Consider the following 26,718-nt stretch of genomic DNA (forward strand, 5'->3'; position numbering starts at 1 on the left):
GGGAGAGCATTATCATCCTGTGTACTGTAGCTGTATTTAAACTAGATATGCATGCATGCTTATAAATAATGTTTCCCTGTGGTTTTCCCAAACATCCTCAGTGTCATTTCTCTCTGCTTCCTCCCTCTCCCTCTGTATCACTCTCCCTTCTTCTCCCCAGTTGAAGTCCCCCCTTTCCCCTTCAGAGACCTGTATCCTATTATCATTTTTGCTCTTCATATTTTACCTTTAATACTCAATATACCTTGAAAACAGAGACAAATATCTCAGCCATATGCATAATATCTCTTTATAGTGGCTTCCCTCAAAATAAGGCCACAACATGTGGCATTATCTCCAAACGCTGGAAGAGGAAGCACGTAGCACCACTTTCTTTTGGGAATAGTACTAAGTTATTGTTAGAAGGCTGTGCCTGCCCTGCCCTTCCCTATCTTCTCAGCCTTTTCTCACTGCTGGGTTCTCAGGTCCCAGCTGTGCTGGACCTCTTGCCCTCTCAGGTCTTTGTTCCTGCTGGATTCTTATCTTTAACAGTCTGCTCTCTTTGCATGAATAGCTGATTGGTTTTTAATCCATATCTCTGTTCAAATATGACTTACGCAGGAGGCTGTGAATTTTTACTCTGTGTAGATTAGCTGCTACCTGACCCTCATGTCACATCTTCTGTTCTTTTATATTTGTCTTCATGATTTGAAATTTATTGTACCTCCCTTGTTTATTTAATTGTGTGTTTCTTTCTTGGGGTGTGGGTTCTGTTATTTAGTATACCATACTTTCTCAAGGAAGTAGGGTTTTTTGGTTTCTGTTTTGTTTTTTTTAAGATTTATTTATTATATTTATATGAGTACACTGTAGTTGTTTTTTGGACACACCAGAAGAAAGCCTCAGATTCTATGACAGGTGGTTGTGAGCCACCATGTGGTTGCTGGGAATTGAACTCAGGACCTTTGGAAAAGCAGTCAGTGCTCTTAACCGCTGAGCCATCTCTCCAGCGCCAAGGAAGTAGTTTTGAATGCCTGAATAGATTGAGAATCCATCTGTGGAAAGATACTATATCTTTACCCTGTTGTATCTTTATCTGTATTCTGGGAACCCACTTTTTAATGAATTTATACATATGGTCAAATAGTCATACCTGAACATTCATATAAATATGAGTATTGTGGAATATTTTCTTCTTACCTATAAGGTAAGAATAAAGAAGGAAATGTGCTTAAAAGTTAGGTTATATTAGTTCAACATATTTATTATTTCATTTTCTTTAAAATTTTGAGACCAGTTTCATGTGTTAGCCTGTGCTGTCTTGGAACTCACTGTGTAGCCCAGGCAGGCCTTGAATTGGAAGCAGTGTTCTCGTCATACCCTCCAATGCTGGGATTACAAGATCGAACACCTCCCCTGCCTAGAGGCTCAGTAGCTTTGGATTTGGTTATAGCCTTTACTGCACGTGAAGCGTAATCTTTAAATAACAGCCACATTTTCTAGAACATGGATAAAAGAAATAGTAAAATTCTTAACGTATTTAAATAGACTTTGTCTCTTATGTTAAATAGGATACAGACTACAAGCCGGTGCCCCTGAAAACAGGAGAAGATGAGGATTACATGCTGGCCTTGAAGCAGGAGTTGAGGGAAACAGTGAAACGATTGCCGTACTTTATTGAACCCCCTGAAGAAAAACAAGGTACGCATGTGTCAGGCCCTTCTTGAGGCAGGCAGTTCAGTGTTCACAGAAGGAGCAGTGGATGCAGGGACCTGTGATCATGTGACTCAGTCAGCCAATCACCCAACTTGAAAAAACATTACTTACCAGGATTGTCAAAAAGGAAAAACATTTATATTTTATTGTATTGTTTTTCTTCTTCTTTTTTTTTTTTTTTTGCAACTTACTCATAATACTTTGTGTCTTCCTTTTGTAATACAGTATTAGCCTTTTAACATTTCCTTGGTATTCTTAGAAAAACATAATTTAATGATTATGTTACTCCATTAGGTGGCTAAAATGTTAATTAGCACTGATGTCCTCCTGTTAGAATAAAGTGGTTCTTCTTTTTTTAAACTATGCAATGCTGTGATTATGCCATTGTGCATAAGTTTTTAATGGATGCCTCTGATTATTGACAGTTTAGGCTAACGAAAAAATTTAAAACCTTGACTTTTGTCTTATTGTCTATGTTCTGATGATATAAACTGTGTGTTAGTTCTTGACGCTAAAGGCAGAAAGGAGGAATTGTGCTTCAAGGCTCAACCATCTCAGGCTAGAAATGGCAAGTGGTGTTAGAGGAAGGGAGCCTGCTTATCAGATGAGCAGATCTTTAGCACAATAAAACCGTATTGATTATTAGAGAGATCAATATCATCTTTGAGTTCTTAAAACAACATCATTAAAACATGAGAAATTCATATAGTACCCAATCAGGCCATTAGTGTTAAAAGTGTTTTTATTTCCTCTCTAGGATACATTGGCTGAGTCAGACTGAGTCAGTCAGGCTGAGTCATGTATGGTGTTACCTGTCTTCCTAAGAAGCAGACTGCACAAGCTTAGTTTTCAGTGACTTATCTGCTTGAGTTTGTTTATATAATGGTTTGATGTTTTACTTCAACGATAGAGAGGTTTTATTTTTATTTTTACTTTTCCGATTTTGTTGCATGCATGCCTTTGTCGGGACTTAAAAATTAAAATAAATTTTATATATTTTAAAATGAACTAATAAATATTCATTTTAGAAATTAGCAAGGCATGGTATACTTTGATACTATTAAAGTTAGACTTTTCCTTTAGATACGAGACATGTTTAGCTGATAGGATGTGTTTATTCATGTGCGGGTCTAATCAAAAGGTATATCAGATCATTCAAGCAGTCAGATGATTCTTGTAGGTATTCATGGTTTCAGTTACTGTTCTGTCGCTGTGAGGAAACACCAGGATGAAGGCAGCTTGTACAGAGATGCATGTAATTGGGGCGTGCTTGTAGTTTCAGAGAGTTAGGTCATGATCAATCTGGTTGCAGGCATGATACCAGGAAGGTAGCCGAGAGCTCACATGTGATCCACAAGTTACAGGCAGAGAGAGAGCTAGGCCAGGTCTGGCATGGGCTCTTAAGCCTCAAAGCCTGTCCCAGTGGTGCAGCTCCTCCAACAAGACTACACCCCTAATCCTTTTCAAAGTGTTCCCCTGAGGGACAGGCATTCAAACATAGGAGTCATGGGGCCATATAAAATATAAAAAAATATAATACTTATGTCTTAATTGGGGTTTTACTGCTGTGAACAGGCACCATGACCAAGGCAAGTGACAGCATTTAATTGGAGCCAGCTTACAGGTTCAGAGGTTCAGTCCATTATCACCAAGACGGGAACGTGGCAACATCCAGGCAGGCATGGTGCAGGAGGAGCTGAGAGTTCTACATCTTAATCTGAAGGCTGCTAGCAGAATACTCACTTCTAGGCAGCTAGGGTGAGGGTCTTAAAGCACACACCCACAGTGGCACACCTATTCCAACAGGCCACACCTTCTAAAAGTGCCACTTCCTAGGCAGAGCATATTCAAACTATGACATTCCACTCCCTGGGCCAAGGATATACAAACCGTCGCAACTTACTTGTTTAAGCCCATAGAAAATTCTATGGGATTTTACAAATTGATAGAAGTAAAATCTCTTCAGATCTTCCTTTCTGCTCCTCTTTCCTAGGTATGTTTTAAAAAGCTCTGTGGTTTTTTTTTTTTTTTTTTTTTTTTTGGTTTTTTGAGACAGGGTTTCTCTGTGTAGCCCTGGCTGTCCTGGCACTCACTTTGTAGACCAGGCTGGCCTCGAACTCAGAAATCCGCCTGCCTCTGCCTCCCGAGTGCTGGGATTAAAGGCGTGTGCCACCACGCCCGGCTCAAGCTCTGTGGTTTAAATTACAGCTTTAAATAAGATGTGTACATTCTTATGTGTGTATAGGAGCACACGCTAACCAGTAGTCTCCTTCTGTTCACGGTCAGGATGTTCCAAGGCGTCACCAGAGGATGCCTGAACCCACAGATCGTACCCAACTGTGTACTGCACTATGGTGCCATCATTGAGGACTGGGAGGGTGACATGGGGATGCTAGACAGAGGCAAAGTGTTATGTCAGGAATTAGTTTTGTCTGTTTTGTTGTTTTTTTATTGTTTTTTTTGTTTTTATCCTTTTTGAAATAGGGTCTCACTTTCTGTCTCTGACTGGCCAAGAACTTGCTGTGTTGACCAAGGTGCCCTCAAACTCACAGAGTCCAGCCGCCTATTTCTTCCAAATGCTGGCATTAAAATGTGTACCAGCATCCTCAACTTAAATCAGTTGTTAAGAAAATATGAAAGAAGATTTCAGAAACCTTCATCTTTATAGTTATTTTCTTATTTTTAACTTCCATTGAACTGAAAATTCAATACTAATATGTTGCCCTAGCCCCAGCCCTCCGAGATAGTCTGTGGGAGTAGGGGATAAGAAGGCATAGAATCAGCAGCACAAATCCCAGGAGCCAGATCAGAAGCAGAAGCAGAGCAGACTAGTTTATTATTATAATGGAGAGAGTGCCTTTATACCCTCTGTCCATGTCCCCTTGGTCCCTAACTGCTTGTCCTGCACAGCTGGCACTGGCTGCCCAAGTCACAGGCTCTGTTCCTCTCTGTGTGGCTCCCTCCGGGTGTAACCTCTCCAGGGTTAGTGAATGCCGAAGCCAGCGCCTGCCTGCCGTACATGTGTGGGCCATTGCGGGCCACTAACCAGAAAGTGCTGAGTCACTCCTCCTGCATTAATAATGCCAAAGAGAAGAGTGTTCCATAGAAAAATGCCGAGTCAGGAAATGAAGGCACCAGTAAGCAGAAGCTCCCTGCATGCGGATGGTAGGCGAACGCCTGAGCAAAATCACAGACCGAATCCCCAGATGACAAAATCTAAGGTAGATCGTCAGGGATATGAGAATCAGTGAATACCAGACTCAGTCCTTCAGGAATTCAAAAGAAATGTGCTGTCCTTATGCTGGGAATCTTTGAGAAGGATATCATCAGAGAATTTATAACCATTTGGCATCTTGTTTGCTAAAATGCAGGTGACCATATTTCTTTTCATTTTGATATTTATTCACCAAAACTGATCATCTATGGTTTGTAAATAGAGAAATGCTAAAGCCAAAACCAGAGACACTGATCAGACAGAAGGTTATATAAAATTTTGAAAAATTATTGGGTCACTCATGTTTATCATTTTCAGTAAAGAAAAAAAAAGAATAGTATCCTTTCTCTTATTCAAGAAAAGTGAAAGTCATCAAAGGTTTTTAAATTTAATTGATTTATTTGATTATTTCAGGTTTTACAGACTAAAGAACAAACTCTCTGTCTTACATATGCTAGACAAATGCCATACCCCAAGCTGCGTCCCCAGCCGCTCCAAAGTTTTGGGTTTTGTTTTTAATTCTGACTTTTAATTATGGAAGTTCAAGAGTTAGAAGTACAGGTGAGGCTAGGACAGAATCTATCAGAAAGCCATCTGGACTCCTCCGAGGGCCTCAACCTTCCTAACTCAGCCACCTTTAAGACAGTTCCCCATGCTGTGGTGACCCCCAACCATAAAAATATTTCTGTGTCTGTGATTTTGCTACTGTTATGAATTAAAATGTAAATATTTTTTAGAAAGAGAAGTTTGCCAGAGGGCTAGCGACCCACAGTTGAGAACCACAGATTTAGATGACAGGAGCACAAATGAAGGTCACAGGCAATGCGATAAAACTCATTCCCATGTGAATGTGAAAGCTGAAGTCATGAGCTGCCACGCAGTGCTCTGCTTGTGGGGACAGCTGTTACACAGTCACCTCCATGCAGACGGGCTTATCTCTTGTGGTTAAATTTATCTCCAAATCAAGTAGCAATGAGAGGTACTGGCAGATTGCTTTTCTTAGCTTCTTAGTGAACCGTCTGTGTGAGCTTTTCTTCTCTTTGTTCTGCTGCTTGCATTTTTGCCTTCTATTCCCAGCCACACTAAGCACGCATTTGTTATGACAATCCTGGATCTTTGGTTAGTTTTTTTTTTTTTTGTATACTCTTTTCTAAGACAGGCTCTCACTCTTTAGGCCAGGCTGCTCAGCAGCTCACACACCTCCACCTGCTTCCCGCTCGTCTTCCCGCTCGTCTTCCATCTAAACCTCCAAGCCACTTAAAAATATTTTTTTTGTTATTAATTTTTTTCATGCAGTATTTTGATTGTTTTTCCTCTTCCTTAACTCTTCCCAGATTCTTCCCACCTCTAACCTTCCTAACTTTGTGTTCTCTTTCTCTCCATCTCTCTCTTTAAAAAAAAAACCAAGAAACAAAACCAACCAAACAAAAAGACAAGAAGCAAATTCTCACAAAGATACAAAAAGAAAAATCATAACAAATGGGTAACAGAAAGATCAAATATTAAAACAACACACAAAAAACAGTAAGCTTTGGCCAACTGTCCCTGAGCATGGAGCCTAGATATATCTAGTGAAACTCCACTGGAGAAAACTGATTGTTCCCTTTGCCAGTGGGTACCAACGGTTATGGCTGGGACCTCTTCTGTCTTGAACCTGTGTAGGCCCCATGTATGTTGCCACCATCTCTTGGAATTCATATGTACATTGATCCTGTTGTGCCTGAAGACATTGCATGGAGTCATCAGTCACCTCCAAACTTTGAGGGGAGTCAGAAGAGGTCATCCCACTCAGGACTGAGAGCTCCACCCACTCAGGACTGAGAGCTCCACCCACTCAGAACTGAGAGCTCCACCCACTCAGGACTGAGAGCTCCACCCACTCAGAACTGAGAGCTCCACCCACTCAGGACTGAGAGCTCCACCCACTCAGAACTGAGAGCTCCACCCACTCAGGACTGAGAGCTCCACCCACTCAGGACTGAGAGCTCCACCCACTCAGGACTGAGAGGTCCACCCACTCAGGACTGAGAGCTCCACCCACTCAGGACTGAGAGCTCCACCCACTCAGGACTGAGAGGTCCACCCACTCAGGACTGAGAGCTCCACCCACTCAGGACTGAGAGCTCCACCCACTCAGGACTGAGAGCTCCACCCACTCAGGACTGAGAGCTCCACCCACTCAGGACTGAGAGCTCCACCCACTCAGGACTGAGAGCTCCACCCACTCAGGACTGAGAGCTCCACCCACTCAGGACTGAGCTCCACCCACTCAGGACTGAGAGCTCCACCCACTCAGGACTGAGAGCTCCACCCACTCAGGACTGAGAGCTCCACCCACTCAGGACTGAGAGCTCCACCCACTCAGGACTGAGAGCTCCACCCACTCAGGACTGAGAGCTCCACCCACTCAGGACTGAGAGCTCCACCCACTCAGGACTGAGAGCTCCACCCACTCAGGACTGAGAGCTCCACCCACTCAGGACTGAGAGCTCCACCCACTCAGGACTGAGAGCTCCACCCACTCAGGACTGAGAGCTCCACCCACTCAGGACTGAGAGCTCCACCCACTCAGGACTGAGAGCTCCACCCACTCAGGACTGAGAGCTCCACCCACTCAGGACTGAGAGCTCCACCCACTCAGGACTGAGAGCTCCACCCACTCAGGACTGAGAGCTCCACCCACTCAGGACTGAGAGCTCCACCCACTCAGGACTGAGAGCTCCACCCACTCAGGACTGAGAGCTCCACCCACTCAGGACTGAGAGCTCCACCCACTCAGGACTGAGAGCTCCACCCACTCAGGACTGAGAGCTCCACCCACTCAGGACTGAGAGCTCCACCCACTCAGGACTGAGAGCTCCAAAGAGTGTAGGGGAGAAGACATCGCACTCAGGACTGAGAGAACCAGGTTTAAGGTTGCTGTCTCTGCTTAGCCCGTCATTGCTATCAGTGAATTTTATCCAGGTTACTCTAGTTGAATTTGTAAATGTTGATCCATTTACGTATGTTATATACAAATGTAGGAAATACATGAAAATAAGAGTCATTATCTGGTAATATAAGTTGCTTTAAAGAATGGCTTGAGTTTTTGTGTTTCTAATGAATGCTTTTTCTCTTCTCACCCTAGATGATATTGAAAGGTATAGCAAACGATACATGAAGGTCTATAAAGAAGAATGGGTACCAGGTACTATAAAACTGAGTGTGCTAACAGACTTTTACAAAGATTCATCTTAGTTGTATTTATGTCTGTGTTTGTGTGTGTCTATGCCATGTTTGTGAGTCCCTTGGAGGCCAGAAGGAGTCAGATACCCTGGGGCTAGCATCCCAGGACGAGGCTGCTGTGACCTCCCTGGTGTGGTTCTTGGAACCAAACTTTGATGTGAAGAAAGCACTCTAAAGCATCTCTCCAGCCCCTTAAAATACTTTTTAAAGACCACCTTCCCTATCAAATACCATAGAGCACCTTCCCTATCAAATACCATAGACCACCTTCCCTATCAAATACCATAGACCACCTTCCCTATCAAATACCATAAAAGTTTACTAGATTCTTGGGCGTTTTCTTTGTTTTTAGCTGTCGAAAAGTAGGCTTTTTTTCCCCTCCTATAATTAATGAGTAATGAAAATCACTTTAAGGATACCTTAAGTCTCTCTCGTATGCTATGAGGCATAGACAAGTTTTAGCTACTAGCATACCATTTTGGTAGAAAGTTGCTGAGAGGCTCGTTGTTAGCACTTAGAGGTGTGACATTGCATAGCGACAGACAGAGGGGACCTTAAAGGAAACTCATTAAACCAGTTTATATTATAAACAGAAAACAATCGTCATAGAAATGAAATAAGATGTCAGGGTCTCTTACCAATACTGCCTGCCGTTCCTCAGACATGCCTCCTTTTATACCTCTGACAGTAATGTTTTTATAGAAACTGCCCTTAGGTGACTGTAAATATCATTAACAAGCTTGTCACTTTCCCAGCGTAGAGTGTTCTCTTTGCCTTGTTGATCTTAAGATGTGGGGCTAGGATGGGAACCCCTTTCCAAATCATTCCTTTTCATGATCTAAGAAGTTTAAAACTGAAATATATGGGGCTGGAGAGATGGCTCAGCCGGTAAGAGCACTGTCTGCTCTTTCAAAGGTCCTGAGTTCAAATCCCAGCAACCACGTGGTGTCTCTACAGCCATCTGCAGTGAGATCTGACGCCCTCTTCTGGGGTGTCTGAAGACAGCTACAATGTACTTACATATAATAAATAAATAAATCTTAAAAAAAACCCTAAAATATATTCAAATAAAAAATTATCTTTGTAGGTAAAATGATAACAATGGTTAACTATTTTGTAACAATAATCTGGCATTCCTTTATCAGCAGCCCCTATCTTTAAACCATTTTTGAATATTTCAAATATTTTAACTTATATATTTGTGTTTTGTGTACATGTGTGCACGTGCATATGTTTGTGTATACTCCAAATGTGTGTAGATGGCCTCAGAAGGCCAAAAAAGGACACCAGATTTCCTAGAGCTGGAGTTATGCATGGTTGTGAGCCACACAGTAGGGGTGCCGGAAACTGGACTTGGGTCCTCTGAAAGACCAGGAAGTGCTTCCACTATTGAGCCATCCCTCCCTCCAGCCCCCTTGAATCTATATTTAAAAACGAGACTAAGGATTGTAGAATACTTGCCTAGCATATACAAGGCCCCGAGTTAAATTTCTAACACCCTCCAGAAAATTAAAAGAAAATAAATAAATAAAGGAATTGTTTAGTTAATGCAACGGAAAGCCATCCTTGGGGAGAATTTATATGTTCAGAACTACTAGCATTTTTAATTGAAAATTCCAAATAATTATTAAAATTATTTTATGTCTTATGTATTGGGTTTGATTACCTGCCTTAACTTTTGAAAAAAAAAACTTACATAATATGTATATATCAACAGACAACTTACAAAATACAAAGTAGCCAAATAATAATATTGAAGAAAGCACTTGTCATCTTGATAATAACATCCACAAAGAATTTCCATAAGATTTTTTTTTTCAAGGCACTTTATTACACCGTTTCAAAGCTGTTTAATGAGATCTTTTTCTCTACAGGAGAAACTATGTCAGGGTTGTTCTATTTATATTGGTTTTGTTTTGTTACATTCCACACTAAATCTGTACAAGCAGATACTAAGAAATGTTGCTGTCTTTGCATGAGCTGCTGTCACTGTGTTAACTAGCTAAGTCCAGAGCCACCAAGGACACTGAGACTTTTCTATTCTTTCTTTTGTACACATAGATTGGAGAAGACTTCCAAGAGAGATGATGCCAAGGAAAAAATGCAAAAAAGGTACACTGGCTAATAGACTGTAGTCCGAGTTTGCAAAGAGTATTGCTGAAGCTCAAGTTAGACTCAGTATTGCAAATTCTCTAAGTATGTCTGACATTTTGATTGTTTTACTGCCTCTTAGTGACTGTTGACTTTTGAATCTTCTATTTTCTTAGATTAATCTCATTCCTTAATTGTGAAAATTTGCTGTGCTAGCAAAGAACTCTGTTATACAGACTGACTCATTTGTATATGTGCAGATTTTTATGATCTCACCGCCTATATTCTACATTGTTACAGGACACATTTTAAAATTGGGGCACTGTCAACAATTGTTGGCTGTTGGGGGAGGAGAATCAACCTTTAAGGATGTGGCCAGTGTTGAGTTGACAAATTTAACTCAGTGGATTATTAAAAGGAGGAGGATATAAATTTGGGAAGAGAATGTGGGACTTGGGAGGAGTTAGTGGGAGGAGGGAGGGCAAATTGAAATAAAGTACATTGTATATATTTATGAAATTCATGAAGCATTAGTAAGCTATTTAATATTGTAGTTGAACCAACAAAAACGTATCCCTGTCTAGCGTAAAATGAATGAGACTCAGACTATGGTTATTTATTTGGCTTTGATAATTACTTGGTGTGGGAGGTAACCCCTGATCTGCTTTTCTAACTGCTGGCCTGCCTGCTTCCCCAGCTGTGTTCCCCCAGGTACTCGCTGTTGCTCTGGCCATGTGCATCCCCTCTCATGGCAGCGTCTAGCAACAGACCAAACCTCAACATAAAATTAAAAAGAAAGGCATGTACTGGGAAAAATTGAAGAGCTGGTAGAGTTTTTTTGTTTTGTTTTGTTTTGTTTTAAAGATTTATTTATTTATTGTATGCTTTAAGTACACTGTAGCTGTCTTCAGACACTCCAGAAGAGGGTGCCAGATCTCGTTACGGATGGTTGTGAGCCACCATGTGGTTGCTGGGATTTGAACTCAGGACCTTCGGAAGAGCAGTCAGTGCTCTTAACCGCTGAGCCATCTCTCCAGCCCCCCTGGTAGAGTTTTATATTAGATAAAAAGATACCAAAGTATATATGTTTGTTTGTTCTTTAATAATTCCATTCAATAAATAATTGTCTGCTATTACCAGACACTGCCACGAGGAACAGAGAGAGCTCATGTAGTTGAGACTATTCTTGCTTCTTGGAGCTTACAGTTAGGTGGAGGAACAACATGAAAGGACTGGGGGATGGCTTGGTCAGTAAAGGGTTACCTTAATTCAGATCTCTGTTACCCATGTAAAAACTTTGGCACTGCTGAACCCACCTCCAAAAGCCTGGGGCTCACTGGCCAGCCGATCAACTCTCGAACGCACACACAAACACACAGAGACACAGAGACATACATACCCACACACACACATTATGAAACAAAAACATACGATGTGCTTTTCGGAAGTCTGGGAAAAGTTCTGAGGAAGCGCAGTGGATGGACCATTACCATCATGATAAAACATGCAAGTGCGTAGATAATGCTGGTCACGTGCTACCATGTGTAGCAGACTGGAGATCTGAGAACTTACCTATCTTGGTTATCATTGGAGCTTCATACATTAGTACTGCTAATGTACCGCTTCTGGTGGCAAGGATTCCATTTATTGAAAAACAAAATTACATACTCTTTCCCCATGTGTGCTAATATTCTTTTTTTTTTAATTAGGTATTTTATTCATTTACATTTCCAATGCTATCCCAAAAGTCCCCCATACCCTCCCGCCACTCCCCTACTCACCCACTCCCACTTCTTGGCCCTGCATTCCCCTGTACTGAGGCATATAAAGTTTGCACGACCAATGGGCCTCTCTTTCCACTGATGGCCGACTAGGCCATCTTCTGAATCATTTGCAGCTAGAGACACGAGCTCTGGGGGGGATACTGGTTAGTTCATATTGTTGTTCCACCTATAGGGTTGCAGACTCCTTTAGCTCCTTGGGTACTTTCTCTAGCTCCTTCATTGGGGGCCCTGTGTTCTATCCTATAGATGACTGTGAGCATCCACTTCTGTAGTGTGCTAATATTCTTAATTGTGCGCAGTATAGGTTTTGTGTCTGTTCCTTCCAGTTGTGATGGCCTGTATTGATGGACATGAAGGTAGATAGATAGCCACAGAGGGCTCAAAGTTGGCAGAGGCTTGTTGAAGAACCAGCCTCAGATAGATACAGAAAGAAACAAGTACAAATATGTGCACACATAAAAAATTATTGTAACTATGGGAAATTTTCATGTCAACATTTTAGGATAAAAACAGTCTTTCTGGCCGGGCGGTGGTGGTGCACACCTTTAATCTCAGCACTTGGGAGGCAGAGGCAGACGGATTTCTGAGTTTGAGGCCAGCCTGGTCTACAGAGTGAGTTCCAGGACAATCAGGGCTACACAGAGAAAGCCTGTCTTGAGAAAAAAAAAAGAAACAAAAAAAAAATCCAAAAAAAACAGTCTTTCTGTACTATTGGTGATTTGATACTTCCGAATGTTAGCATGTGTGCATGAATTAAGTATTAAAACACAGAGAAGGAAAGATGAGTGGGTTGAATGTGGGACTTTTTAGTAAAATAATAGCAACTGTACCTGTAAGGAAGTCCCAGTGGTTCAGAGTGCTTCCTGACTCATCAGAGGGCCAGGGTTCAGAGCCCAGAGCCCATATCGGGTGACATCAGGTGACTCATACATGTCTGTGACTCTGAGTCTGAAGAATCTGATAGCCCACTCTGGCATACACACACCACACCCATACACACCCAAATAAAAAATTAAATACTTTAAATGAATTTAATTATATATTATATAACTTTTGTTGTATTCACCTAATTGTTGTATATATTGTGAAATTAAATAATTTCATAAAAAGTCCTTAGAAAAAAATGGCTTTATAGTGTGAATGGACGACCTTCTCCGCTAACAATTGTTGGCAGTGTTCCATACTTATGGAGCTCTTGGTCATACCATACCTATGCTTTGAGTACTTATTAAACAGTCCTTGCCTTCCAGGGAGACAACAAAAGTTATAACTTATACACCATTTAATGTTAGGTTATTTTTTTCCAGGAAACTTCATTAATTCAAGAGCTGTAAAGTAACTGTCTTAGTCAGGGTTTCTATTTCTGCAACCAAACACCATGACTAAAAAAAACAAATTTGGAAGGAAAGGATTTATTTGGCTTACAGTTCCACATCATAGTCCATCATTGGGGGAAGCCAGGACAGGAACTCAAGCAGGGCTGGAACCCGGGGGCAGGAGCTGATGCACAGGCCATGGCTTGCTCCAGCTCTGCCCTCTGCAGCATACATACTTATCTTCTAGGCTCCAGCTGGCTCCACTCCACTGCTGCTGCTGTTCTTGGTGGTTGTTCCGTGGTGCTGACATCTCCAAAACTACTGGGTCCCTTGCTGCAACTGGACTTCACTTTGACCTTTCACTCTACTCTCTTCCTGGTGCCAAGCCTCATCTTCTCTGCATGACCCCTCAGTCCTGGGCCTTTATCTGCCACCCAGGCTACACCACCACCAATGGCCTCTCTTGGCCTCTCACACGCTTAGCATTAGCAGCTCTCTATGATCCCGTCATGCCTTCAAACCCATGTCATCAGGGTGACTTTTACACATTACTAAGTCCAGCTACCATCATGAGATACAACCTTGGCTACCTCTGCAACACTGCTTCTCTGTGCTCTCAGGAAACACTTCCCAGAAGATTTCTCCTCAGTGATGCCGGTCTTTTCTTAATCACCTCTAATTTCTTAGTGCCAGCTAAGGAACATCAATTGTCCCAACAATGTAAAGGTTTCTAAATCAAAATAGCAAATGGCCCTGATAGAGTTTTCAGTCTTCTCTCTGAAATTTCACAAACCAGGCCTCCATCCTCTTCATTGCTCTCAACTTTAATATTTTCTAAGCTTCCACAGAACATCCCACAGACTTCTTAACATTCAATGGCTTTTCTAGCCCAAAGTTCCAAAGTCATTTCATAATCCTCCCCAAAACACATGGTCAGGACTGTCTGCAATACCCCACTGTCCTGGTAGCATTTATTGTCTTAGGGTTTCCATTGCTATGAAGAGACACCGTGACCAAGGCAACTCTTATAAGGACAACATTTAATTGGGGCTGGGTTACAGTTTCAGACATTTAGTCCATTATCATCATGGCAGGAAGCATGGCAGCTTGCAGGCAGACATGGTGCTGACAGAGCTGAGAATTCTACATCTTAATCTGAAGGCAGCCAGGAGACTGGATTCCCTACTGGGCAGAGTTTAAACACATACACACACACTTTAAGATCCTATATATGACATTACAGCCCACCTCCACAGTGATACACTTCCTCCAAGAAGGCTACTCCTACAACAAGGCACACCTCCTAATAGTGCCACTCCCTATGGGCCAAACACTCAAACACATGAGTATATGGATGGGTGTGGGGGGAGGGGGAGGTGATGGCAGCTATTCAAACTACAGTAGTGACTCTTCATTTAAAGGTTTTAAGTCCACCAGTTATGGGTCATCCACTGTGGTCTGCAAATCATTTGTGTGTTGAGTGTTTATCTTTAACACGGCTAAGTCTTTCTGAGCCTGGTTTTTGATACCTAAGGGTTTGGGGGGTATTTGATCTTGGTAAAGAACTGTAATCATTTCATCTTGTGAGAATCACTTATTTCTTATAAGAATTCCTTGGTAATTGGCATTCTTCATAGGAAATAATTCTGTAATTGCCCATTGTTTTAGAGTAATCCTGGAAATGAAATATTTTGCTTAGAGTAAAACAAATTGTGTATCTTTGAGCTTGTTGAAACACTTCCTTTCACGGATGTGAAGTGACCGGCTAACCGTTTTACTTTTCTCTGTGAAAACAGTTCTTGCAAACATCAGGTGAAATCTCTTTCCTAATCCTTTGCCAGGGCGGATTTTTCCTGCACTTCTTTTGCTTCACATCTGCTTAGCACTGCTGGTGTTAAAATGGACTTCATTGATGGATGGGTGACCGAGAAACCCTTGCAGGGCCTTTTCTTGTTAGTCTAGTGTTTCTGTCTCAAGAAATGTTATAGCAGATTTTGTCTCTAATGATATTAATGGTAAGACTAAAGTTTCAGGACTTAGTCAAAATATACCTGGTTGTAGTCTAAAGAGTACTGTGCAGAGTTGACTATCATTTGCTTAGAGCAAATGACGCGTCTGCCTGGTATGCCATAGAGCTACACCACAGAGCTTTGGAGGTACTGCCCCTGCTCTCCTTGCCACAGTAGAAAATCTGTTAGGCTGGAGAGATGGCTCAGCGATTAAGACCACTGACTGTTCTTCCAGGGGTCCTGAGTTCAAATCCCAACAACAACATGGTGGCTCACAACCATCTGTAATGGGATCTAATGCCCTCTTCTGGTGTGTCTGAAGACAGCTACAGTGTACTCATATATATAAAATAAAGAAATCGAGAGAGAGAGAGAGAGAGAGAGAGAGAGAGAGAGAGAATATGAATGAATCTGTTAAGAGATTGTGCTTTTATTACAGGGGATCCAAAATCCAAGCCGAGCAAAGCTGCAGCCAAGGTTGCATCACTCATAAATTCAGCGGATGTGTTGAAAACGATCGAGGTAAGTTGGTCGTTATAAATGTGAACGGGTACTACCTCTTCCCCAGCCTTTCAGCCTTCTCCTTTAATCATGTGGATTTGGCATAAGAGAGGCCAGTGCTTAAGTTAGGGTTGAGCTTTGCTATCATGGAGGTGTGGAGAAAGAACTCTCCTGTCTGAGCCCTCCAGGGCTTCTGCTGTCTGGGGGCTCCCACCCTGACTTTTTAAGCTCTGCCCACAGCCCCAGGCCTTCTTTTCACTGTACCACTAACTCCCCCATTGTATTGGATTGTGGCGTGGGGGGGGGGGGGGAGACACGTGACCCACTGGCACTGTAATGGATTCGATTCTTTTTTTTTTTTTAATTAGGTAATTTCCTCAATTACATTTCCAATGCTATCCAAAAAGTCCCCAATACACCCCCCCCCAGTCCCCCCCCACCCCCCACCCCCCCCTTGGCCCTGGCATTCCCCTGTACTGGGGCATATAAAGTTGGCAAGTCCAATGGGCCTCTCTTTCCAGTGATGGCCTACTAGGCCATCTTTTGATACAAATGCAGCTAGAGACAAGAGCTCTGGGGTACTGGTTAGTTCATAATAATGATCCACCTATGGGGTTGCAGTTCCCTTTAGCTCCTTGGGTACTTTCTCTAGCTCCTCCATTGGGGGCCCTGTGATCCATCCAATAGCTGACTGTTGGAAATTCCATCCAATAGAGTCCTCTGTTGGAAATTCTCTGTTTAGCTCTGTACCCCATTTTTAAATTGGGTTATTTGGGTTGTTGGTGTCTAACCACATAAAGACCCAACAAAAATAGAGAACTTTAGGCCAATTTCCCTTATGAATATTGATGCAAAAATCCTCAATAAAGTTGTAGCTAACCGAATTCAAGAACACATCAAAACAATCATCCATCCTGACCAAGTAGGATTCATCCCAGGGATGCAAGGATGGTTCAATATACGAAAATCCATCAATGTAATCCATTATATAAACAAACTCAAAGACAAAAACCACATGATCATCTCGTTAGATGCTGAAAAAGCATTTGACAAAATCCAACACCCATTCATGATAAAAGTCTTGGAAAGATCAGGAATTCAAGGCCCATACCTAACCATGATAAAAGCAATATACAGCAAACCAGTAGCCAACATCAAAGTAAATGGTGAGAAGCTGGAAGCAATCCCACTAAAATCAGGGACTAGACAAGGCTGCCCACTCTCTCCCTACCTATTCAACATTGTACTTGAAGTCCTAGCCAGAGCAATTAGACAACAAAAGGAGATCAAGGGGATACAAACTGGAAAAGAAGAAGTCAAAATATCGCTTTTTGCAGATGATATGATAGTATACATAAGTGACCCTAAAAATTCCACCAGAGAACTCCTAAGCCTGATAAATAGCTTCAGTGAAGTAGCTAGATATAAAATTAACTCAAGCAAGTCAATGGCCTTTCTGTACACAAAAGATAAACAAGCAGAGAAGGAAATTAGGGAAACAACACCCTTCTCAATAGTCACAAACAATATAAAATACCTTGGCGTGACTCTAACTAAGGAAGTGAAAGATCTGTATGACAAGAACTTCAAGTCCCTGAAGAAAGAAATTAAAGAAGATCTCAGAAGATGGAAAAACCTCCCATGCTCATGGATTGGCAGGATCAACATTGTAAAAATGGCTATCTTGCCAAAAGCAATCTACAGATTCAATGCAATCCCCATCAAAATTCCAACTCAATTCTTCAACGAATTGGAAAGGGCAATCTGCAAATTCATCTGGAACAACAAAAAACCTAGGATAGCAAAAACTCTTCTCAAGGATAAAAGAACCTCTGGAGGAATCACCATGCCTGACCTAAAGCTGTACTACAGAGCAATTGTGATAAAAACTGCATGGTACTGGTATAACGACAGACAAGTAGACCAATGGAACAGAATTGAAGACCCTGAGATCAACCCACATACCTATGGTCACTTGATCTTTGACAAGGGAGCAAAAACCATCCAGTGGAAAAAAGACAGCATTTTCAACAAATGGTGCTGGCACAACTGGCGGATGCGATTCTTTACGATTCTTTACAGACGCCCTGCTTTCCCTTTGTTGGTGTGTGGCTCTTTTACCCCTCACCCCACATCGCAGTGGTTTGGAATGTGTAAGTAGAAGACTGTAGTGAGGCAAAGATGGCATTTTCTGGAATTTATTTGCCTATCCTTAATCAAAACAAACACAATTTTGGTTAGTACCTCGAGACTGCTGTCTCCTCCCTGCCTGTGACATATATGTTCTTGTTGTGGACTCCGGAACTATGCAAATTCATATATATATTTTTTTTTTCAGAAATACTTTGTCACAAAAAAAGACAGAACTTCCTCCTGTCATTTTTTTTTTAAATTTTAAACATTATTTTATTGTTTTATGTGTATGAGTGTTTTTGCCTGCATGTATGTATGTATGTATGGGTACCACCACATGTGTGCCTGGTGTCCATAGATGTCAAAAGATGGCTCTTAGCTGCTGAGCCAGCCTGAATTCCCCTGTCAGTGATGAAGATAGTATGCCACACTTCTGTATTTTCACGTTATTACCTAACAAAACATGCCTAACATAGGCATGGCTCCATATGTGACTGTCCAGAGCTCCCTCATTCTGTTGTCAGTGCTGTGAGAATGAACGGTAATTACTTACTCACGTCATTAATGTGCTACTGAAGCCCTTTGTTTCTTCTGGTGTTTTGCTGTTATTCCTAATGCTGAGAGTTTATAATAAGCGTGTCACATGAGTAGAGTTGCTGGCCTCTTTGACACATCTGCTTGATGGGAAGCTCTTCATTTGACTGCTTCCCTTTCTGAACAGTGCTTGAGCCGGATGAGGGCATGGCCAAAATATACATCTGGAAGATCAGTGACAGAGCAGCAGCAGGTGTCAGGTTCACTAGGTAGAAAGATGGTGGGCTGTGTCCGGTCCTGCCGGCACAGAAAGCTTGGAGAAGCTCTCCAGAGGCACGCACAGTACTGCGTGGATTGCCCTTCCCTTTGGGTGTGGTTTCCCTTAGGACAAACTGTGCTTCCTTGGTGCTGACATTTGCCACCTTTTCCAGAAAAATTCTAAACATAGAAATCTTAATGTGTGTACAGTTTTAACCGAGCAACGGTTGTTCCTGGTTGTCTCCAGCAAAAGCAGCTTCGTGCTTTATTATGGAGGCATCTCCGGGCAGAGTTAGCAGCATTAGGTCCGGTCTCAGAGCAGTGGCATGCACACCTTCCTTATGTCTTCTTTCCTTGCCTGTCCAGTGTCTAAGCTAGAACTGCTCAGGGTCTGCATCTTACCTCCTTTCCAGATGTCAGTCCTTCTCTCCTTTTACCTGCACAGTCAGCTTGAGTAGTTAAAGGTCATGGACGAGAAAATGGAGGATGCTGAGTAGGAGAGCCAAAACCATTAGATCCTTGAAAAGAACAAAGTCATCACACAGTACGCGTCCCTGGGATTATAAAGAAAGTCTGAAAGTGCTTCTGTTCACTCTACCGATGTACATGGTGGGCTGGAGTTGGATGTGTGTGGCAAAGGTAAAGATGAGGCTGTTTGCTCTGACTGTGTGATTTGGCAACAGTAGAAATACAGTCTTTGGTCCTTAGAGTACATTGTATGAGTGCTGTACTCTGAATAATACAGTTGATGCCTTGTTTTAAGGAAAACAATTCTGTTTCTAATTTTGAAATAATTAGTGACTTTCTAAAAAGATAATAGAGTATACTTTTCACAAAGTAAAATAAATATTTCAGTTCCATTTTAATTGAATTTAATTGTAGGCATTTTTACGTATGGTCTAGTAAAAAAACAGAAAAAGACACATCTTAATATTAATGTAGCATATTTTGTGTGTGTGTGCGTGTGTGTGTGTGTGTGTGTGTGTGTGTCTGTGTGTGTGTGTACCTGTCTGTCTGTCAGTCTTAGATGTTTCAAAAGGCTTATGAAAATTTGGGTTACTTAGGATTTCTAAGAAGATGGCCAGTTGGGAAATTGTACACATGATATTGTCAAAATAACTGCCAAGGCAAGGCAGTGGTTGTTATTATGGTAAGCTATCCCATGTGTGTATACAGGTCTTGGTTTTGATTTGTTCTGCCTGAGCGAGGTGAATTACAAGCAACATTGTTTGAATTTTATTTAAAGATTGGGTCTTAAGAGCTTGAGAGATGGCTCGGTAGATGAAACATTTACTGGGTAAGCATAGTAACTGACATGTCAAGTCTCAGCATGTGCATCAAAGCCAGGTGGACCTGCAGCAGCCCGTAATCCCAGTAACTGGGGAGTCAGAGAGGAGTCCCTAAGGCAAGCAGTGGGCTGGCAAAACTAGCCAGAACCTGCCTTAGTAAGTTACATGAAGCATGGATGAGGAAGATATTCAGTGTTGCTTTCCAGCCTCCACCAGCATGTTCAAATGAATGAGCACATTAACATGCACACATGCATTCCACACACACATAAACATTCTAAATTCATCTACATTGGGTTTGGTTAATGTGATCTTTCCTTTGCCTTTGAATTTCTTCAGTTCAATTTGGAACTAAAATAATTTCTAAAGTGAATATTTAGGAAGAGCAGCAAAGTTATAGTTACTCTGGATGTAAAATATGTCTTCTGCTCATGAATAATCAACAAAGCCTTAAAGAGAGATGGAACATGCTAACACAATAAGTCATTAATTACTCTTCTTTTGGTTTTTCGAGACAGGGTTTCTCCGTGTAGACCTGGCTGTCCTGGAACGCACTCTGTAGACCAGGCTGACCTCGAACTCAGAAATCCGCCTCCCTCTGCCTCCCAAGTGCTGGGATCAAAGGCGTGCACCACCACTGCCCGGCTATTAATTACTCTTCTAATTACTGTTAGTAGTAATCAGAAATTAGGTCATGTGAATCTTTAATTATGAAAACGATTGCTGTGCCCATCTCACAGAAAACCTGTGAAATTCAGTTGGGTGAGGGCTACCCAACTAAGCAAACAGATAGAGACAGTAATAAGATTAGGTAACTTATCAATTGAAAAAATAATTGGTAGTAATAAGGCATTTATAAAATCAAAGCTGTGAGATGATGTCCAGTGTGTGGTGTCCAGGTAGACAGCAGGAGCCGCCCAAAAGCAAAGCCTCTCCAACTCCCTTCCCCTTCTTTATTTTTACAGTTGCTAATACCAACAGTGTGTTCAGTGATGTGTTTTAATCTCCTTTTCACAACCTTCCAGTTGTATCATGAAGCAGAAATTCTTGGCAATGGGAAGTCATGAAAGACAAAGGAGACAGGGGTGGGATAAACTTAAATCACGTCAAACGCTTTAGGAGGAGGTAGGATAGAAAGCCTAAAAAGAAAGCGTTTCGGATTAGAATCTAAGCCTAGAGTAGCTGAGGGAGGCCCAGTGATAAGAAACAGAATGAAGAGTGGGTGTTGCTCTGAAGGCAGTGGCTGCAGCTTTCCTGAGAGGCAGGAGGCTGGCTGGTAATCCAGTAATTTAGGATTCAGCGAGGATGGCAGATAATCGTAGCTCTTCTTTTTTAACTGGGTGTGTAGATCAAAGAGTAATCATTTGCATGTACATTAATGAATCTCACTTTATCAGGAACTGGAAAAAAGAGGTGAGGGTGAAAGATCGGATGAAGAAAACGAAGAGAAAGAAGGGAGCAAAGAGAAAGAGAAAGATGATGAGGAAGATGGCGAGGAAGATGCAGAACAGGAGGACTACGATGAAGAGGAGCAAGAAGAGGTAAAAGTCTGTCTTAGGAAGATAAGAGACTAACTCCATTAGAGGCCTTGTAACTTGAAAGTTCTGCTCTTTGGTCTTTTTAATTGATTAATTAATTGAAATTTCATGGTAATTAACTTACTCATGGAGTTGAGTTGATAAATACTTCACTTTAACGAGTACAGGGAGCATTTCATCTGCTAACATGTCTATGTTAATTAAAGAAAATACATTTTTTTGCTGTTAATAATTTGAATATTTAGCTTAAGAATGAATCTGGAACTCAGTGGAGAGCCAAGAGCCACTCAGGCCACCAGGCTCAGCAGGCTCAGCTGTGTTATGCCTGAGTAGGACTGCTAGCATCTCTGTTAGCATCTGAGTCACCAAACATTTGGAGTAAGGACCCACGGCTAAAGTACAGTGTTTGACTGTGAATGCCAGGGCTTCTCTTACTTGCTTTTGGGTGGGAATTAATTTGCTCATATTTCCTTACATGTATAGAGCCAAGGCCTTGTTTCCTAGGTGCCTTCTTTTGAGTGCTCTGCCAGCCACCCCTTCCAACTTGGTGTCTGGATATTTATGGATTTCTAGGTATCAGAGAAGTTAGGCCAATTTTATGGATCTACAAAGGGTTTTTGTTGGATGCATAAACTTGCAGGATTTAGGGAAGAGAAAGTAATATAAAATACACAAATGTACATATACATACTAGATTTTTTTTTTAATCTGTAAGAGAAAGCTGTGTTTCCAAAAGCTTTCTTTTGAGAATGCCATCTGTTTTCAATGTAAATAGTTGAAATGTGGATATTTAGGGGATAGGGTCTGTGGGGTACAACAGGGTCTTGCTATCTATGTAGTCCAGGCTGACTCTGAACTCTACAGTTCTTTCTGCTGTCTTTTTCATGCAGGGAATACAGGTGTGAGCCACTATGCTTCTCCTGCATAGCTAATTGTCCATTCACGTTTTTTGTGCATGTATCGGATCCCGGCCTGTCAGTCTTTGACCTTCCATGCCCCCAGTCTACCCTAGAGATCAAACAAGTCCTTAGCATTGTTCTATCTCATTCCATGTCTAAGAGTATCAGTGTGGACACAAATGTAAGAGCTCTCTAACACCATGGTGTATTTGCACTTAATATGATCAAATATCTAACTACTGTTAAATTTTGATTGGTTCAAAAGTCTCTGTTACAAACCTATGCACTGCAGCTGTTCAAGAAGTCTTAATCTGCCTATAATCAAATGGATTTTTGAAGTTTTGATACCAGGCACGAATCTTTTATACCAGAACTGAATCCTTAAGGACTCAGTTAGAACTGACACCTTGCCAGAAGCCAAGAAATCCTGAGAAGAATGTAGTGTCGCTTCCCATAGGTTTGGGTTGGAAGGGACAGTCCCTCTGTGGTGCCATTAAGCTTTGTGACTTCATGCCTGGGTTCTGGTGCAGGGTAAAACTATTGATGAAACAAACACTTCTTCCTTGGTGGTCCATGCATGGGTACAACAAATGCTTAAGAGTCTCATCTCCTTAACCACCTCATCGCTCCACCAAGTAGTGCTGCACAGGGCACTGCTGCCGAGGGGTAATCACAGCTCTTTCTGTTCTTTTAGCTGGTTAGCACCTGAGCACAGTAGAAAAGGGTACTTTAAAAGAAAGCGGGGCTGATCAAAATGTGTGAAAACTTCTTTTGAAAAAGGAGTGCACACAAGCAAGACTTTCTATGCAAGTCTTCTGTGTTTCCTTTTTACCTCAACTTGGTATCTGTAAACGACAGAGATGTTCTTTTCTGTATTGTCTTAAATGGTGCCTTCTCATCACTTGACTGACTGAGGAATCCATCCCTTCACTTAGGAGAATGACTACATTAACTCCTACTTCGACAACGGCGATGATTTTGGTGTAGACAGCGACGACAACATGGATGAAGCCACCTACTAGCTGTGGAATCCTCAGATGTTTGGGGAATTCAGCTTCGAGCGTTTGGATCCACTTTATTTTGGATAAGGATTAAGTCCGTATTTTCTGTTGTTCAGAGTTCTGTATCCAACTCTTGAGAACGACTTTGTGTTTACAGCCCATGACCTAACTCCCTTACCTCTGCCACACCTGTGACTATGCAATGCGGTTGTGGGTTCTCTGGCTTTTGTTTGGTCTGGATTTGAATGTTTCTAAAGAGTTTTCGCATCACTCTGTGTGTTCACAGTTTAAAAAGCTCACTCTGGCTCACCTGCTGACCTTCGGGAGAAAGTGTTACTAGTCATAGTGGATTTCTCTTAATACTGCACGTGGGGCACTTTAAAAGCAAACTGGACAATGATTTCTCTTCCCTGGAACATTCTGTCTTATCACGCTGTGACCTCATAAACTGACCTCGTAAATGTCCCTGAGTTCCTAACAGTAGAGTTATGCTGATAGGAAACAGGCTCTTAGCAAACACCAGTGACCTGGGTGAAATCCATTTCAGTTTACATCTCAGCCACAACAGAGACTTTCACGTGGGTGGAAGGTTCTCAGTGCTTGGCCTTAGGGATAACTCCAAGCCTTACAGTGTACAGTGTGTAAACTAATGATTCCATTGTAGTGAGTCTGACACTTTCACCTTGTTGGGCTGGGACTTGGGGGAGGGGAAGCTGAGACACACTGCTTAATTCTGGACTTAAACTGGAAACAAGTCCTGGTTGTATAAACCTCATGATAAAATGGTGTGTGAGTGGATATGGTGAAGGGCACTCCCCTCCTTTGTATTTCACAAGACTCAGAAACTGCAAGTCAATTATATAATCACTGTAAAATCTCAGGTCATTTTGGAATTATGATCGATTCTTCTTGTTTTAACTTACAGGGTGACTCCCCTGCAGTTTTATATTTTGCAGGAGAATATATCCAGATCCCTTCACCTCTGAGGACTTTAAAACATGCCAAAGATTTTCAAGGGAATTCATAGTATGCATTTCAAAACTAATGTATTAAAAGTACCTGCCTACGGGATGAAAACCAAATCGGTTTTTCCCAGTGGGAGACTTGGTACTCATTATCCTCTGACCTGGAAACTGGAGGCCTGCTTCTTCTCTCAGGATCAAGATAACCTTAATATTAAGCTTAAGTTTGGGTGCCTTAGTTTCTCCACTTGTAAATGGTTTCCTAGGAAAATTTATAGGAAAATTTATAGTGTTTAAGACACTAACCAGAATTGGCCAAATATGCTTTCTTTTACGTTACAGAAACAATCATGTCTTAAATTGTTTGCTCTGTAAATAGTACTGTGGAAGTGAAATTGTTGTGAGGAACCGTTTCCTCTTGAGTTATAATTTGATTTCCAATCTTGTACCTGTGTTAGAAACCGTAGTTTATTTGTATGATCGGAGAGATTCCAAGTCTTTTCTCAGGTGAAGGATTACTGTCAATGGCACTGCTTCTTTAAACACTTCCTGATGGGTTCGAGAGCTGAACACTTACATCCAGTTCCCAGGAGCTGATAAAAATGCTGTAAGATTCCTAGTGGAAACCAAGTCTTCAAAGCTTCAGTGTGTTAGGGAACTTACATTAAGTTTTAGTAATTATGGCAAATGTGTGATTTGGGAATAAAAAGTACTTTATTCTCTTACATTTGGTACCGGGGATAAACAAGATTTCATTTGTAGACACTCTTTGGTTCTGTTTCCTTCCAGTATTACAAATCCACAGATAACTTTTCCAGTTGGGAGCTGCACTGGCAGTGAGTTCTTCCCTAGCTTCCACTGTCTTCAAGGGTGTGCGCCTACCACCCAGAGGGAAGCGCTTTTGCACAGGATTGACTCAGAAACCCTTGGCATCTCTTCTAAGGATGCCCATCCTCAGTTGAAAGATCAGTTTACAACTCTAAATATACTAATTTTGAGGAAAGATGAGATTTTCCAGGCTGCTTGATTACCATAAATCTTGTTTACTTTAGCTCTGAGTCTATGAAATTACTTTGTAGAGAGACAGCTTCTTAATAGTTAGATAAGAGTACTTACTGGGACTGGTGATAAAATATCTTTAACATTATTGTAACAAAACTAGTTGCCACATGCTGATTTTTCTGTATTTGTTTACACATACAAAATTTAAAAAATAAAATTTTGGCCTTAATACCAAGATGATTTGCAGTGAACATTTATTTGGTAAACAAGTTAATTCTGATTTTTTTTTTTCCTGCTAAAGTAACTATTCATTGATCGATGGTTGTGGAGCAACCCCCAGCCCACCCCCATTACAACAAAAGAAACCTCTTACCTTAATGTGGCAGGGAGTATGTGCTCACAGTTTTCTTGAACAGTTGCTGGAAGATGCCAAAGTGTCAGAGGATTGCTGTCCCTCTTTCCATCCACACCTTCAAGTGACAAGCGTCAGAGGAATTGTAAGTACAACTATAATGTCAACCCGCTTTAAAATGGAAAAGAGAAATTTCCCCTGAAGACCTTTCTCATTTATGGTTCATGTTTGGTGTGTGTGTGTGTCTACAAACATAGCCTTTATATATGTGATGTACATCTAAGAGAAGGTGGAAAATATGTAACAGCCAGAGACAATGAATGACTTGGAAACATCTGGATACAGTGAGGTAGCTACACCTTTGAACTACTGCTATTGTATCAGTGTGTACAAGACCTGTGCAAGCTCAAGTCAGATTCAGTCCCTGTATGGCCAGGGAAGGAAGTTAGGGGCACAATCCTCTTCTAGCCATGGAGCAAGTGGCAAACGATAGCAATAGCGGCTGAACCGAGAGTCAGTTTTCTGCAAGAATGTATCTCCTGCTTGTCAACCACCACACTCCAGGGGAAGGCACACACCGAAAAATAACTGGGGCATCAAACCTGTGTGTGTGTGTGTGTGTGTGACACGATGCTGGTTGCATAGGGGAGAGGAGGGCCTGGGGAGAGCTGGGAGTATGTGTGAATATGAACAAAACACATACAAAACTTGAGGTTTTAAAGAACTAATGTGAAGAAATGTATTCCAAATAGCTTGAAAGATAAACTGTTTGCTTATTTGATTATATTCAACAACTTCCATTTTCAAATTGATTAATAAAATAGAAATTTTATTATACTTTGCATATCCTTAAAAATATGAAAAACAAGGCCAAAAGTTTAAAAACCAGTTTTACAGATGTGCATGCTAACAATG

General features: G+C 41.5%; 1 protein-coding gene across 1 annotated transcript in view; it reads left to right on the forward strand.

The window, feature by feature from the left end:
• The window catches only part of Polr3g (RNA polymerase III subunit G), a 39,902-nt gene extending 14,236 nt beyond the window's left edge, over positions 1–25,666 (forward strand). The window contains exons 3-8 of the mRNA XM_021180821.3: positions 1,551–1,680; positions 8,037–8,096; positions 10,196–10,246; positions 15,774–15,856; positions 21,447–21,590; positions 23,422–25,666. Coding sequence (XP_021036480.1) covers positions 1,551–1,680; positions 8,037–8,096; positions 10,196–10,246; positions 15,774–15,856; positions 21,447–21,590; positions 23,422–23,508 — 555 coding nt within the window. The 3' untranslated portion in view covers positions 23,509–25,666. The remainder of the gene's footprint in view (positions 1–1,550; positions 1,681–8,036; positions 8,097–10,195; positions 10,247–15,773; positions 15,857–21,446; positions 21,591–23,421) is intronic.
• Positions 25,667–26,718: the final 1,052 nt, after the last annotated feature.

Source organism: Mus caroli, unplaced genomic scaffold (assembly GCF_978045245.1).
Source record: "Mus caroli unplaced genomic scaffold, Mus_caroli_1 scaffold_15, whole genome shotgun sequence".
In the NCBI taxonomy this organism is placed as follows: domain Eukaryota; kingdom Metazoa; phylum Chordata; class Mammalia; order Rodentia; family Muridae; genus Mus; species Mus caroli.